This window comes from Oncorhynchus kisutch, unplaced genomic scaffold, assembly GCF_002021735.2.
Source record: "Oncorhynchus kisutch isolate 150728-3 unplaced genomic scaffold, Okis_V2 scaffold3945, whole genome shotgun sequence".
Classification (NCBI taxonomy): domain Eukaryota; kingdom Metazoa; phylum Chordata; class Actinopteri; order Salmoniformes; family Salmonidae; genus Oncorhynchus; species Oncorhynchus kisutch.
Genome location: NW_022265890.1, coordinates 221,604 through 234,263, shown reverse-complemented (window position 1 = coordinate 234,263; position 12,660 = coordinate 221,604). Strand labels below are relative to the sequence as shown.

General features: G+C 42.7%; 1 protein-coding gene across 2 annotated transcripts in view; it reads left to right on the top strand.

Annotated features, from left to right (window-relative positions):
- The window catches only part of LOC109876412 (oocyte zinc finger protein XlCOF6-like), a 30,978-nt gene extending 24,534 nt beyond the window's left edge, over positions 1-6,444 (top strand). For both annotated transcript variants that reach the window (XM_031821258.1, XM_020468830.2), the window contains one exon: positions 3,469-6,444. In XM_031821258.1, coding sequence (XP_031677118.1) covers positions 3,469-4,967 — 1,499 coding nt within the window. In that variant the 3' untranslated portion in view covers positions 4,968-6,444. The remainder of the gene's footprint in view (positions 1-3,468) is intronic.
- Positions 6,445-12,660: the final 6,216 nt, after the last annotated feature.

The following is a 12,660-nucleotide window of genomic DNA, read 5'->3' as shown; positions in this document are numbered from 1 at the left end:
GTAGGGCCAGACACTGGTCTCTACCATACCAGGGAGAGATGGCTCCAGTAGGGCCAGACACTGGTCTCTACCATACCAGGGAGAGATGGCTCCAGTAGGGCCAGACACTGGTCTCTACCATACCAGGGAGAGATGGCTCCAGTAGGGCCAGACACTGGTCTCTACCATACCAGGGAGAGATGGCTCCAGTAGGGCCAGACACTGGTCTCTACCATACCAGGGAGAGATGGCTCCAGTAGGGCCAGACACTGGTCTCTACCATACTAGGGAGAGATGGCTCCAGTAGGGCCAGACACTGGTCTCTACCATACCAGGGAGAGATGGCTCCAGTAGGGCCAGACACTGGTCTCTACCATACCAGGGAGAGATGGCTCCAGTAGGGCCAGACACTGGTCTCTACCATACTAGGGAGAGATGGCTCCAGTAGGGCCAGACACTGGTCTCTACCATACCAGGGAGAGATGGCTCCAGTAGGGCCAGACACTGGTCTCTACCATACCAGGGAGAGATGGCTCCAGTAGGGCCAGACACTGGTCTCTACGCAATGAAAACTGTTGACACAGCAGTTGCTGTCTGCTATATATTATAGGTATATTCCATACAAATCTTAACCTTGTGACCCATTGTATACATCTGTCGTGTGTCATGTAGACGGAAAGAGGATGGACTTTGTACTTTTGTCTCTGGGCTCTCAATGAATCATGTGAGCGTGAATTTGTCGACCAGCCATCAGTATCGTAGATCAATCAATCAATTCACTTCATATATGTGTTGTATTAGCCTGCTCCTTTATTAATAAGTGATTTAAAGATTTGGTTTAAGTATAACTCTGACTTGTGTGATAAGAGTATAACTCTGACTTGTGTGATAAGAGTATAACTCTGACTTGTGTGATAAGAGTATAACTCTGACTTGTGTGATAAGAGTATAACTCTGACTTGTGTGATAAGAGTATAACTCTGACTTGTGTGATAAGAGTATAACTCTGACTTGTGTGATAAGAGTATAACTCTGACTTGTGTGATAAGAGTATAACTCTGACTTGTGTGATAAGTTTGTCTCTCCTCATTTGATCGTAAAGAAATGAACCACCACAGTATTCACACCCCTGAGTAAATACTTTGAAGAAGCACCTTGGCAGTGATTACAGCTGTGAGTTTTTCTGTGTAAATCTCTAAGAGCTTTCCACACCTGGATTGTACAATATTTGCACATTTATTCTGGAAAAAAGTATTCGAGCTCTGTCAAGTTGGTTGTTGATCATTGCTGGACAGCCATTTTCATGTCTTGCCATAGATTTTCAAGATGATTTAAGTCAAAACTGTAACTAGGCCACTCTGGAACATTCAATATCTTGGTAAGCAACTCCAGTGTGTATTTGGCCTTGTGTTTTAGGTTATTGTCCTTCTGAAAGGTGAATTTGTTTCCCAGTGTCTGTTGGAAAGCAGACTGAACCAGGTTTTCCTCTAGGATTTTGCCAGTGCTTAGTTCTATTCCATTTATTTTTTATCAACAAACAGAAAAACGTCCAAGTCCTTGTCGATGACAAGCATACCCATAACATGATGCAGCCACCTCCATGTGAGGAGTGGTACTCCGTGATGTGTTGTGTTGGATTTGCCCCAAACATAACACTTTGTATTCAGGATTTTAAGTTAATTATTTTTGCCACATTTTTTGCAGTTTTACCTTAGTGCCTTAATGGAAACAGGATGCATGTTTTGGAATAGTTTATTCTGTACAGCTTTCCTTCTTTTCACTCTGTTATTGATGTTAATATTGTGGAGTAACTACAATGTTGTTGATCCATCCTCAGTCTGTTTTAAAGTCACCATTGGCCTCATGGTGAAAACCCTGAGCGGTTTCCCTCCTCTCCGGCAACTGAGTTAGGAAGGACGCCTGTATCTTTGTAGTGACTGGGTGTATTGATACACCATCCTAAGTGTAATAAATATCTTCACCGTGTTCAAAGGGATATTCAATGTCTGTTATTTTTCTTGTTTTTGTTTTACATTATGTGGTACTCCACTGACGTTATGGGGGTACTCCACTGACGTTATGGGGGTACTCCACTGACGTTATGGGGTACTCCACTGACGTTATGGGGTACTCCACTGACGTTATGGGGTACTCCACTGACGTTATGGGGGTACTCCACTGACGTTATGGGGGTACTCCACTGACGTTATGGGGGTACTCCACTGACGTTATGGGGGTACGGTACTCCACTGACGTTATGGGGGTACTCCACTGACGTTATGGGGGTACTCCACTGACGTTATGGGGGTACTCCACTGACGTTATGGGGGTACTCCACTGACGTTATGGGGGTACTCCACTGACGTTATGGGGGTACTCCACTGACGTTATGGGGGTACTCCACTGACGTTATGGGGTGTACTCCACTGGCGTTATGGGGGTACTCCACTGGCGTTATGGGGGTACTCCACTGGCGTTATGGGGGTACTCCACTGGCGTTATGGGGGTACTCCACTGGCGTTATGGGGGTACTCCACTGGCGTTATGGGGTACTCCACTGGCGTTATGGGGTACTCCACTGGCATTATGGGGTACTCCACTGGCGTTATGGGGTACTCCACTAGCATTATGGGGTACTCCACTGGCGTTATGGGGTAAAGACTACCCACTTTTCGGGCCTACCACTTTCTGTCCTGATCGGTCCACCAACTGGTGGTTTAGTTCCATCTGTCCTCCAACTGGTGGTTTAGTTCCATCTGTCCTCCAACTGGTGGTTTAGTTCCATCTGTCCTCCAACTGGTGGTTTAGTTCCATCTGTCCTCCAACTGGTGGTTTAGTTCCATCGGTCCACCAACTGGTGGTTTAGTTCCATCTGTCCTCCAACTGGTGGTTTAGTTCCATCTGTCCTCCAACTGGTGGTTTAGTTCCATCTGTCCTCCAACTGGTGGTTTAGTTCCATCTGTCCTCCAACTGGTGGTTTAGTTCCATCTGTCCTCCAACTGGTGGTTTAGTTCCATCTGTCCTCCAACTGGTGGTTTAGTTCCATCGGTCCACCAACTGGTGGTTTAGTTCCATCTGTCCTCCAACTGGTGGTTTAGTTCCATCTGTCCTCCAACTGGTGGTTTAGTTCCATCTGTCCTCCAACTGGTGGTTTAGTTCCATCTGTCCTCCAACTGGTGGTTTAGTTCCATCTGTCCTCCAACTGGTGGTTTAGAATCTACAGATGTGGTTTTCATATTCAGATGGTAAATAGTCATAGTAGAATTCATGTTGGTACAACAATATCCAATATCTAGTCATGTATCCATGCCCTTATATGTGTGTGGTATTGTGTGTAGGCCAATGACTCAATTTAATCCATTTTAAAATCAGGTTGAAACACAACAAAATGTAGAAAAAAATCAAGGGATGTGAATTCTTTCTGAACACACTGTATATGAAGTCATATGTATATCTCACTGACTGGTTCTTCTGATGTTGTTCACACAGGAGACCATGTTGAGACATTCTCTACATCCAGAGAGCAACAGCAGGAAGATCACAGAGCTAAGAAGTCTCGCCACCTCCCACATTGTGAGGAGATTTTCCCATTTCTATCAAAGCTAAAAATACACCTAAAAATACACACAGGAGAGAATCTGAATTCTTGTACTGACTGTGGGAAGAGATTCACAACATCACAATCTCTGACTATTCATCAGAAAGTGCACATTGGACAGAAGCCTTACTCCTGCTCTGACTGTGGGAAGAGTTTCTCCCAATTGGATAGGTTAAAAAGTCACCAACTAATACACAGAGAGAAGCCATTCTCCTGCTCTGACTGTGGCAAATGCTTCAAAACATCAACTGAGGTAAAGGTTCATCAGAGAACACACACAGGAGAGAAGCCTTACTTCTGCTCTGCCTGTGGAAAGAGTTTCTCCCGATTGGATACCTTAAAAGTACATGAACGTGTGCATACAGGAGAGAAGCCATACTCTTGCTCTGACTGTGGAAAATGCTTCACCACAACATCTGATCTAACAGTTCATCAGAGAACACACACAGGAGAGAAGCCTTACTTCTGCTCTGACTGTGGTAAATGCTTCAAAACATCAACTGAGGTAAAAGTTCACCAGAGAACACACACAGGAGAGAAGCCTTACTTCTGCTATGCCTGTGGAAAGAGTTTCTCCCGAATGGATACCTTAAAAGTACATGAACGTGTGCATACAGGAGAGAAGCCATACTCTTGCTCTGACTGTGGAAGATGCTTCACCACAACGTCTGATGTAACAGTTCATCAGAGAACACACACAGGAGAGAAGCCTTACTTCTGCTCTGACTGTGGTAAATTCTTCAAAACATCAACTGAGGTAAAAGTTCACCAGAGAACACACACAGGAGTGAAGCCTTACTTCTGTTCTGACTGTGGGAAGAGATTCACAACAGCACAAGCTCTGACAATTCATCAGAGAGTGCACACTGGAGAGAAGCCTTACTCCTGCTCTGACTGTGGGAAAAGTTTTTCCCGATTGGATAAGTTAAAAAGTCACCAACAAATGCACAGAGAGAAGCCATTCTCCTGCTCTGACTGTGGTAAATGTTTCAAAACATCAACTGAGGTAAAAGTTCATCAGAGGACACACACAGGAGTGAAACCTTACTTCTGCTCTGACTGTGGGAAGAGATTCACAACATCACAAGCTCTGACAATTCATCAGAGAGTGCACACTGGAGAGAAGCCTTTCTCCTGCTCTGACTGTGGGAAAAGTTTTTCCCGATTGGATAAGTTAAAAAGTCACCAACTAATACACATAGCGAAGCCATTCTCCTGCTCTGACTGTGGTAAGTGCTTCAAAACATCAACTGAGCTAACAGTTCATCAAAGAACACATACAGAAGAGAAGCCTTACTTCTGCTCTGACAATGGAATGAGTTTCTCCCAATTGGAAGAGTTAAAATGTCCCCAGCGAATACAAATAGACAAAGTCTCACTTCTGCTCTAATTGTGGGAAGAGTTTCCCCCGATTTTAGATACCTTTAAAATGTCACCAGCGTATACATACAGGAGAGAAGCCTTACTTCTGCTCTGATTGTGGGAAGAGGTTTACCCGATTGGATACCTTGAAATGTCACCAACGTATACATAAAGGAGAGAAGCCTCATCAGTTCTCTCAGACCAGCTAAGAGTAAAGTCATTACATCACTTCATTCTCATCTCATAAATGAAGTGGTAACAGTGAATTTGATAACATTTAAGAAAGAATAAAACACTATTGGGATCCTATTGTTTCTCACTGTAAGAGAACAGTGCAGAGGAAAGGGAGCGTTATAGAATGTTAGCTTCTTGTTGTTTTACTGATCAGTGAGCACCATGTCAGTTTTATTTAATTGAGCTTTTACTCTAAAGATATTGAGAGTTCCTTGGATTTGCCCTTAGGGTTGAATGCCCTCTGAGGCTTCTCACATTGTAACAATGTAGTCTGATTGTTGACTGTGTGGTACTCTGTGGGAATAAGTTAGTAGATACAACATGTGTCAGATAGAGATGATCAGTTCTCTGTGGGAATGAGTTAGTAGACAACATGTATCAGAGATGGTGTGATGATCAGTTTTCTGTGGGAATGAGTTAGTAGACAACATGTATCAGATAGATAGTGTGATGATCAGTTTTCTGTGGGAATAAGGTAGTAGATATAACATGTGTCAGATAGAGATGGTGTGATCAGTTCTCCGTGGGAATGAGTTCGTAGACAACATGTATCAGATAGAGATGATCAGTTTTCTGTGGGAATGAGTTAGTCGACAACATGTATCAGATAGAGATGATCAGTTCTCTGTGGGAATGAGTTAGTAGACAACATGTATCAGATAGAGATGATCAGTTTTCTGTGGGAATGAGTTAGTAGACAACATGTATCAGATAGAGATGATCAGTTTTCTGTGGGAATGAGTTAGTAGACAACATGTATCAGATAGAGATGATCAGTTTTCTGTGGGAATGAGTTAGTAGACAACATGTATCAGAGATGATGTGAGTTTTCACCATTTAGTTTGGTTTTTTGTTGTTTTGTTTTACTACTAAGCAACTTTTGTTGCGTGATATACATACTTTGAAACGATAAATATGTTAATTAAATTGTCTTAAATAGATGTATTATTTTCGTCATTGATGAATGTATTTGGATGTTCTCATTGAACTTAATTGATGTGCGAATGAAAAATAAATATTCTACTTGAATTTGTGCTGGTCAAACTTTGGGTTATCTATACAGACAATGCAATGTTTTTTGTTTAATTGATATTATTCAAACTAATTTAAATGTCTATGTATCTACTGAATACATGTCACTACACCTCTACATGCCAATTAGCTAGTCCCCAGTATGTTCTACAATACATACAAATAATGTTTTGCAGTATAAAGGACATGTTTTCTTATTTACATAAAAGTTAAATAAAATAACATTTATTTTGTCAATGTATAATTGTAATGTGTTTTCTATGGTGCCAAAGTCCAGGGACAATATTACTACCACAATTCCAGTATAATCCACTTACTATTGGGGAATGGAACCAGAGAGGAAGCTTGTGTTACCCTTTCCCTGCCTCATTGTTCAGAGTGGAAGAGCTGGGAACTCACCTGTGATGGCCCACGTCTACCACAACCTTTCCTATTGTGTTAGTAAGCACCACAGCATTTTAGGAAGCCATTGTTCAAAAATGTTTTCATACACACAGTAACAATGGGAGGAGGGGGTGTGTCCTGCACAGAGGAGAACCAGGAGGTTGATCTCAGACTTCTGTTTAGGACTGGGATTCTATCCAGAGTTGACAGATTAACAGTGAGGACAAACCCAGCCTGCCTCTTTCCATCCACACTGAGTCCAAACCTACAGTCTAGTGATGGGCATTCCATTGGCTCTGTCGTAGCAGAATCAGAATTAGTTAGGTAACATTGATAAATAAGATGTTTTATCTACTTTCATAAATATACTTATGTGGGGAAATGACTTGGGCCCCAGAGAGGGTCAGGCTTGTCTTCATATGTGTATCTTTTAAAACACATGAAGGGATGATTGAGGGGGAACCAATTATCTCTTGGCTCCACAATGTCTGTGTGCTAGTCACTCCCTACTTTTCCCATTTGGGGGAAGAGTATGGCAGTGTCTGGAACCGTTGTATGTCCCCTCTGATGTTGCCCTTTTCTTGACCTAGTATATGACCTAGAGGCTCACTCTCCTCTGTGAACTTGTCCAGGTGGAGGGGGTGTATTTGAGATAAGAGTATCTAGAATTGACAATTGATATATGCCATTGGATGAGGTAATGGGAAGTACCAAGAACGAGAAGTAGAACCTGAACAATAATTTATAGCTAATGCTGTCTGGCTATGGCATACTCCTCTCTCAAGTAAACGTCTTCCTGTGTGCAGTTTTCCTAAGACCTGTGGTTCATCATTGTGTGTTGGGAGGGGTGGATCTTTGCTATAAATGATCCCAGTTGCCATAATGTTGACTCTCAGAATTCATTTATAGACACTGAATTGATCTGAGAGTCACAGGTCTATGGTGAAGCTCATTTAATTAAAAGATGATGTTTATGTATAACTCTGACTGGTGTGTGGTTTGTAAACTCTCCTTTCACTTAGTAATACAGGCAATTACCATGACAGCTCCCAAACGGCTCTTTAAAAAAAAGTATGTTTTGTTATTTTTCAAGTCAAACAGTTTGCGATAGTTTGACTATGATTGGTGTTAAAACAATTCTAATTAAATGATTTAATGAAATCATACTCTACCTTAACCACAATGTATTTAAAAATGCATTGGTTTGTAATTAAATAGAATGCTATTAAACATTTGCATTGAAAGTATAACTTTTTAATGTATTTTAACAAAGTGCATATAAATCTAACCATTCAAAACGAATACAATCTGAAAAGCATAATATAATATTGCACCATATCAAAGAAAAATTACAATGTGCAAAACTGCAGCATCCCACTTAAAACATTAAACTGGTCCCTCTATTCTCCCTCTATTCTCCCTCTATTCTCCCTCTATTCTCCCTCTATTCTCTCTCTTCTCCCTCTATTCTCTCTCTATTCTCTCTCTATTCTCCCTCTATTCTCTCTCTATTCTCCCTCTATTCTCCCTCTATTCTCCCTCTATTCTCTCTCTATTCTCTCTCTATTCTCCCTCTATTCTCTCTCTATTCTCTCTTCTTTATTGCCATGTTATAACTAACAGCACACAGCAATGCTGACCATATTTAGCTTTTATGAGAGATTTGCATTCAGAAATGCAAGCTGCCTCACTTTCAAGGGGCTGATGCGGTTTCTTCTCTAGGTAATTATTTGTCCCGTTTTCGAGAAGACTCTCTCAGAGGGAACGGATGTGGCCACTATGCCAGAGTCTCCCTGTCATGACTTTAATAAGCTGTGGGTAGACAGAGGCCTTGATCTTCCACCAGCTCAGAGGATCTGGAGATCTTTCAGAACGAATGTGTGTGTGCTTGAGCATTTAGGCTTATATTATTGTATTTATTTTTGTTCGTTCTTTGAATTAGTTAATTCTATTAATTTTTTAATCTTTTGATTATTCATATCTTAATTGTTTTATATTTTATAAATAAATTTGGCTCTTCTGATATGCGAGCCGGCTCCCAACGTTCACCTAGAAGAGCCGGCTCTCAGAGCCGACTCGTTCGCAAACGACCCATCACTACTACAGTCACTGGTTCCTGATTGTGACTGGATCCCAGCACCTCTACTTCCTGTGGCAATGGTAATGATTATAACATTTCCTCATGAGCATAGCAGGTATCCATGGTAGTGTTTATGTTGTGTCATCAGCATAACAGGTATTTAATATTAACAACACCTTCCTAATATTCAGTTGCACCTTTATTCCCTCAGAACAGCCTAAATTCGTCGGGGCATTTACTCTACAAAGGTGTCAAAAGCGTTCCACAGGGATGCTGACCCATGTTGACTCCTATGCTTCCCAATTGTGTAAAGTTGGCTGGATGTGCCTGGTACCTACTACATTACCCCGTTCAAAGGCACTTGGCGAGATGGTTAGAGTTGTCAACAAAGCGGCTTGACAGAAACATGACTCTACGTTTTGGAACCACAGGTGTGGTGAGAACTCCATCTGTTGGAATAAGGCGATAAGAGTGTTTATTTCAGAGCGTTCCGTAAGCCACGCCCCAGTGGGCGGAGCTAGGCATGTTGGACTGGGACACGTTTTAATACAATAAAGCCTCTCATTCTACAATGGGTCAGCCTTTGTTCTGTGTAGCCTAGTTATGCTAATACATTTGAGACCAGTGCATTGAAGTTAGTTTCATCTATGACTTAATCAGTGAAATATCTTTGAGTAGTAAGCAGGGAAACAACGAGGCCCAGACAGTTCAATAGAACATACCAGAGGAGAGCATCGTTTACCAGGCTACATCATTTATTAGGATCATCAAATACCACCAGTGTTTGGAATACATTGAGTTCGTTGACAAAACAGACCGTGGAAACCAATTTTATAGCAGTGAAGGTAATCTATTAATGTACTGTTGTAGTATTTCTAAGTACAAACATATCAGCCAGGGAAACTAAATGATAAAACATTCACATTTTTCAGTGAAGTTGAAATCCGTCCTATTCAATAGTAAGGTCCCTTGCACCATAAAGACATTGCTGTGATGCCCACCAGGCCATCCGTGAGGCACCCAGACCCTGTGACCCAAAACTCTGACTCCTGCACATCCATCCCTGTAGCCATTTGCATGCCTCTTCGTTATCAGACAACATCCAATCCAACGACTGATCTGAGGACTGTTTTTAGCAGGGACGGAGTAACGCCTTTGGTCCTAACCACAGCTCCATAATTGCTGTCCGTCATCCTCCCTCCTCGTGGTGTGACTGTTGGTGCGCTGTCCAACTGTTGCCTGTCGTTTAGCCTCCTGCTGCTCCACCGACAGCACCATGCTAGCCAGGACGCCTGCATGCCCCAGGTGCCCTTGTTCTAACAATGTCCGGTACAGACGGGGATGACGTGGAGGGTAGCGGTTGTTCTGGCTCAGGTTCAAGAAGACATTTCCTTCCACTGAACCTGCCCCAGAGACTGTTCCTTACCCTCTGATGATCCTCCTCTGTGGGCTCTCGGGACAGAGGGTTGTAGTCTTCGGCCGGGTACAGGTCCTCCACTGACTGCACCTGGTTGGGCACGGCTGGCATCCATAAAGACGATATTGTGAATCGACAAAATAGGCTGCATGGCTCCACTGATGAGCTCCGCGGAGGCATTCTCATGTGGTAGAGAGAATCCCCTGGTCACCTATAGAGACCTGCCAACAGGAAGGATGTTAAGTGACACATTCCTTTCAATGAATGACTTGGAACACCTTGAAATGCATTCGTTGTAAGAAATGTGCCAAATAAATAAAGTTTGATTTGATTGATGACATTACCGCTGTATCATATTTAATAAACTGTCATTTTCAGGACAAGTGGTTTTTCCATGACCTTTTAATTGATAACTTGGGATTTTATCACTTGGCATCAATTACACAGTGGGAAGGACCCTATAGATTGTCATGACGTGGCCCTTTCTGGGCATAGCTAGTGGCTTCCCCCTCCTCTCTCTCTCTCCAACACCCAGGTTCTTTTATCTCATATCGTAAATTCCTGGAGGAGTCTCTCCCCCTGTGCATGCAGAAAGGGACACCTAGAGAGAACAAAGGATTTCACATGGCGAACTCCTAAATTCCCAAAATGAGGATTTGGTACAATATGTCCACTTGTGAGAAGGTGGAAATGGTCCGTGGACACTTAGGGGACGGGTATGACTAATGTGTTTCATTTGATGACCTCAGAGAGGACAGGAAACACACATGACTGTATCTCTGAATATGTGCATTTCTCAATTATGGGGTTTGCATCTAATTCTTGTATAAAATGAATGAGTAAAGATGAAACGATTTGTGAAATGATGTTAAGCCTTTAATGAAAGAGAATTGTATACCCTTTAAAGTTTAACCAAGTCATTGTCCCGCCCCCATGAACACAGACACGATCTGGCGTCATGGAACAGCCCTTTTCAACTGTTAGGAATAAAACCCTCTCCTGAGGAAATCCTCTTCAGACCACAAATCTAATCAAATTGATTTATATAGCCCTTCGTACATCAGCTGATATCTCAAAGTGCTGTACAGAAACCCAGCCTAAAACCACAAACGGCAAGCAATGCAGGTGTAGAAGCACGGAAGCTAGGAAAAACTCCCTAGAAAGGCCAAAACCTAGGAAGAAACCTAGAGAGGAACCAGGCTATGTGGGGTGGCCAGTCCTTTTCTGGCTGTGCCGGGTGGAGATTGTAACAGAACATGGCCAAGATGTTCAAATGTTCATATATGACCAGCATGGTCAAATAATAATAATCACAGGCAGAACAGTTGAAACTGGAGCAGCAGCACGGCCAGGTGGACTGGGGACAGCAAGGAGTCATCATGTCAGGTAGTCCTGAGGCATGGTCCTAGGGCTCAGGTCCTCCGAGAGAGAGAAAGAAAGAGAGAATTAGAGAGAGCATACTTAAATTCACACAGGACACGGATAGGACATGAGAAGTACTCCAGATATAACAAACTGACCCTAGCCCCCCGACACATAAACTACTGCAGCATAAATACTGGAGGCTGAGACAGGAGGGGTCAGGAGACACTGTGGCTCCATCCGAGGACACCCCCGGACAAGGCCAAACAGGAAGGATATAACCCCACCCAATTTGCCAAAGCACAGCCCCCACACCACTAGAGGGATATCTTCAACCACCAACTTACCATCCTGAGACAAGGCCGAGTATAGCCCACAAAGTTCTCCGCCACGGCACGACCCAAGGGGGGGCGCCAACACAGACAGGAAGATCACATCAGTGACTCAACCCACTCAAGTGACGCACCCCTCCTAGGGACGGTATGAAAGAGCCCTAGTAAGCCAGTGACTCAGAAATGACTCAAAAACCTCACTATAAGCTAAGGTTGTAATGGTTATTGAATTCCTAACCATACCACGTGGAGCATTGGCTACATGGGTGGAAATGGTTAAACTCTGAGACTATCGATCCCGACAGAATAAGAGAAAATCTTAGATACTATTTACTAGTCTGCAGCTACAAATTATGTCAAACTGGGATGCGAAGACCGACAACCGCCGAAACAGCTATTCTATGAAAACATTTCTGAATAGTCTTCTGAAGTATTCATTTTAACCACAAAAGACTTGATCTTCAGGGAGGCAGCGAGAGAGATAATGATGAACTGACTCTCCAACAGACAGACGGACGATTCCAACAGAGATCACGACGACACACTGGGTGTAAATATATATTGATTGCAATTATTCCCGAATGTGCAAAGGATTAGCATTTCAATTAATATAAATATCAACTGTGTCTTAACTCCTTTTGTCTTTCCCGCCCTCTTCAGTCCACACCCACTTCCTTTTGTCCACCAAGCCTTCATATCGGCTTAGCCCACTAGGGAAGCTCCCCTATCATTTCCTTGTAACCATAGCTACTGTTGTTTGTTTATGCATTTCTGTGATTGTTTAGTTAGTTAGTAAATAAATGATTAAGAGAATTGATGTATGGATGATTCATAGTAAAGGCTGGGTTTGTGCAGATAACCAACAATTTATGACATTTGT